Genomic DNA, 3,811 nt, shown 5'->3' with positions numbered 1-3,811 from the left:
GATCTAATTGATACTGTCAAGAGAAATTTCTCGTGTGCTTATAGGGGATTTGGAACCTTAGCAATTATGATTCATTATAAATCAATCATAAAACTCTCGATGTTTCCTATTTTTTAATATTCATATTTTTCCGACAGCTCATCCACGGCGGGGGTGGGTGAGTGTGATCATTAACTCCATTCAACTTTATAAAATCCTTGTTTATCCGCCAATATTCGCAGAAGGACCACTTCAGCTCCCAAATATCTGTTTTTTCTGACTCGTAGCTTTATTTTGTTCAACTTTTGTGTAATAACAAACATACAATTTCATAGAGCCATTATTTTATTTACAGTTCGATCGATATGCAGGAATAAGAATCCCACCAAACTCTATCTTCAACTTTTAGACGTTCTTATCATTACTGTTTCTCAATGTGATTCTTCCTTGGAGAAGAGAATATCAGCTCCTCACTTTATTACTGACTCATCAAACTCTCTCACAGATCGTCCAATTGGAAGTGCAGCGGAACTCTAAAAAAAGGAACCCCCCCAAAAAAAAACAAATCTCCAAGAAACAATTCCATTACTTGAATCTGCAGTCATAGCAACAAGAAAACAAAAAGAAGAGCAGCTCCCAACGGAGCAGGCGCCGCTCTCCTGGCCATGGCACTCCCTGTCGCAAGGCTCGCCAGCCATGAGTCGTCCTGCAGCACCAGCCCTGCTGTTCTTGGTGCAGGGCGACTTTGGGAAGAGCTCGCCGCTTTCTTGCTGAAATAATAAACACACACAAAACAAAAACAAAACATAAAAATATTTTAGGAGACTCTGAAAACAAAGCGACTGGAATCGTATCTTTCTCATGCACCGAGCTCCTCCACACAATCCGGGGAAGTGGAGAAGGAACAAAGCGAAAGAAGAAAGAGATCATGAGGAACAATTGCAAAAGCCTCTTTTCTGTGCATGAACTTTCCTGCGCGCTCTCTCTCTCTCTCGCTCTCTCGTTGCTCAATGGATCATGAGAAGAATCCGAAGACAAAAGGTGCAACGCTTTCAGTATCCTATGAATTGTCCCTAAAGCTCGTTTGGTAATTTACAAGATAAGGAACACAAAATTCATTCAAAGAAAAAAAGAAAACTAAACATCAATTTGACAATTTTAAGGTGTAATGGTAGAATAAACTCTAAGTCATCGAATTGATTCTTGATCATTATGTTAAAAATATCATGCTGTATTACGTCCTGTGGTAATTTTTAGATTGTCTAAAAATAATATGTAAGATTGATTTTTAAAAATCAACGTTAATGATTTTTAAAAATCAGTATGATTTTAATATTGCATATATACTAAAACCGATGGTTGGTGGGAGTGGTAAAATAGAAATCTTGAATTATAAAATTTTAAAATAGATGTGTATTTTAAAATTTTCATAATTTTAAATATGCGTTTAATCAATTACTGAAAATTAATTAAGAGATTCTTGAATTATAAATAAAACAAAATAAAATAGAAGATAATTATTTTAGGGCATATTATAATTTATGAGTAATTACTAATTAGAGAAATAAAGTGGACCTGGGAGTTGAGTTAGGACAGAAGGTGATGGCGTAGCGCTGCGCGGCGGCGCAGGTGAAGGTGCTTGTGGCGTCGTCGAAGGCGTAGCTGTACGCCAGGGGGCATGCAGCCTTAAACACCTCCGAGTACGCCGACGGGCGGCACGTGCTCGGGCTGGCGAACTCTCCCGTGCAGCACAGCTCCGGCGTCCCGAACGCGTCGCACGCGCTCCGGCAGGCGGCGCCGCCGCCGGCCCTCATCTCCGCCGGGCACACGCGGTTCACGTCCGCCGCGCACCCGGTTTCCCCGCACCCCGCCGCCTCCGCCGCCACCCCCACCGGCAGGTTGTACCCGTCCACTAGGCTCACGTCGTAGAAGTCCGCCCCGCCACCGCCGCCGCCCAGCGTGAACTCCACCAGCGTTGCTGGCGGCGCGGCTGCGGCGCCATTGCACTCCACCTGCCCGGACCCGCAGTCGCCTGTGGCGCAGGAGCCGCGCCCGGCGTCGTCGAAGGAGCAACCCGTGCGCGCCCAGAAGCGGCCCGACCACCCTGACGGGACCAACAGGGATCTTGCGGTGCCGGCGGGGAGCGCGAAGCCGGTGACGCTCAGTGGAGGGCTGCCGGAATTGGAGAGGACTCCGGGCCACACTGTATCGTCGCACCTATTTATGAAGGCGAAGGTCGTGCAATCTCCTGCACGAAAGATGTTCGACGAAATGCTTATATGATAAACTTCGCAAACGAAAACAAATGCACTCAGTTACCTGCAAACAAGCAACAGAGGAAAACAGAGACGAGAACCAAAATCCCATATGAGATTGTGTGATCCATTAGAAGATTACGGAGGAGACAAAGGCAAGTAAGCCAAGGCAGTGCTTCCTGGAATGGTGATATAGTATTAGATAATAGATTCGCAGGGAGAAGAAAAGGAAGCTTCACAGGCAGGTACTCAGCTTGTTCCTTTTTATCATCATCATGCCATTTTTCTTCATCTTTTGTGTTGAATGTTAGATTTTCATATATTTAAGAAGATGCTCTAATGATTGTTTTTTATTCTAAAGAACACAACCAAAAAAGAACATTGATGCTTAAATCAATTCTGCAGTATGAATGTCGGAACTCAATTGGCACATCACGGTGGACCTCAGGAATACTTTTGTCCAATGAAATTCTTCACAAGTCTTAGGATGCCGATGACTCAATACAACTCAAAAAATGCTTTTAATTTTCTAACAAATAGGTAGCTTTGAGTTTCCATGTCTTGTGGTTCCATTGAGTGCCAAGGATCTATCTGCTTACTGTACTTCACAATAAACTTTAGAAGCCTAAGTGGCAATCCTTGTTTCAGTAAGTGACTAAATTGAACCATCTGAGCTGATCAAAACAATGGCGCCAACAATGTTGGACAACAATGATCGGTATACCGACATACATTGTTGGACAGTGATCAGTCTTTGTAAGCAAACAATTTTGAAGAAGATACGGGTTGACTCTATGAACTTGGATATGATATGCTATGATATGTGCCTGCTTTTATTTAAGATTCACATTCTTTTGCCATTTGCTTACTTTACATAAAGGCTTGCACACTGAAAGCCCCATGCATGCATAAAGACTCTCTGTACGTGTACTTTAAAGTGAAAAACTAAAGTGTCTTTACTCTTTAATTCTTCTATAATCCTACTTATAGATGCTTATCTGTGTATACTTTATAAATAAGTCAGGCTAATAGATCTGATAAGAAGAGGAATATCAAAATAGAGATTAGAGGCAGAGAGAGGGAGTCACTTCATTTACAAGGGGTAGAGACAGCATGGCCGTGTGAGAGACTCAGGACTCAGTTAACGCAGAGTTAGATCAACCTGACTTGAAACCGAGCTCGGGTCCAACCAAACGGAGTCGTGCAACCATGATCTGACTTGAACCGAACTCACATCCGACCTACAGGGGAACTCTGCTTCAACACTCGGAGGTGTCAGTCCATCAATCATCTTAATCGGATCTTTAATCTTTTTAAAGTTTTCTAAGAAATTGATTCTAAATTTTGACCATGAATAATCTTATATGTACTAAGTTCATTAATTTTCATAAAAATAACTGATTAAGTTTTGGTTCCAAGTCCGTGTGCTAATTATCAATCATAAGCAAAATTAGATTGAAAATTTATAATTTTTGTGTTTGCATTTTGTAGTTTCTGAGTTTTATTTAAATTTTTGTATAGTAGTGTTTTTTTTACTCTAAGCCATGCTTGTGGTAAACGGGCCGGCCCAACCCAGA

General features: G+C 42.1%; 1 protein-coding gene across 1 annotated transcript; it reads right to left on the bottom strand.

Moving 5' to 3' along the window:
* Positions 1-543: 543 nt before the first annotated feature.
* LOC122047157 (thaumatin-like protein 1) lies at positions 544-2,432 on the bottom strand. Its single transcript, XM_042608256.1, has 3 exons — positions 2,299-2,432; positions 1,555-2,227; positions 544-749 (listed from the first exon to the last, which is right to left on the bottom strand). The coding sequence occupies exons 1-3, from the start codon at positions 2,363-2,365 to the stop codon at positions 581-583; spliced, it is 909 nt and encodes a 302-aa protein (XP_042464190.1). The 5' UTR covers positions 2,366-2,432; the 3' UTR covers positions 544-580.
* Between the last annotated feature and the right edge of the window lie 1,379 nt (positions 2,433-3,811).

Source organism: Zingiber officinale, chromosome 2B, assembly GCF_018446385.1.
Source record: "Zingiber officinale cultivar Zhangliang chromosome 2B, Zo_v1.1, whole genome shotgun sequence".
Taxonomy (NCBI): domain Eukaryota; kingdom Viridiplantae; phylum Streptophyta; class Magnoliopsida; order Zingiberales; family Zingiberaceae; genus Zingiber; species Zingiber officinale.
The sequence above is the reverse complement of the archived record's forward strand: the minus strand, read 5'-3'. Positions and strand labels throughout refer to the sequence as shown.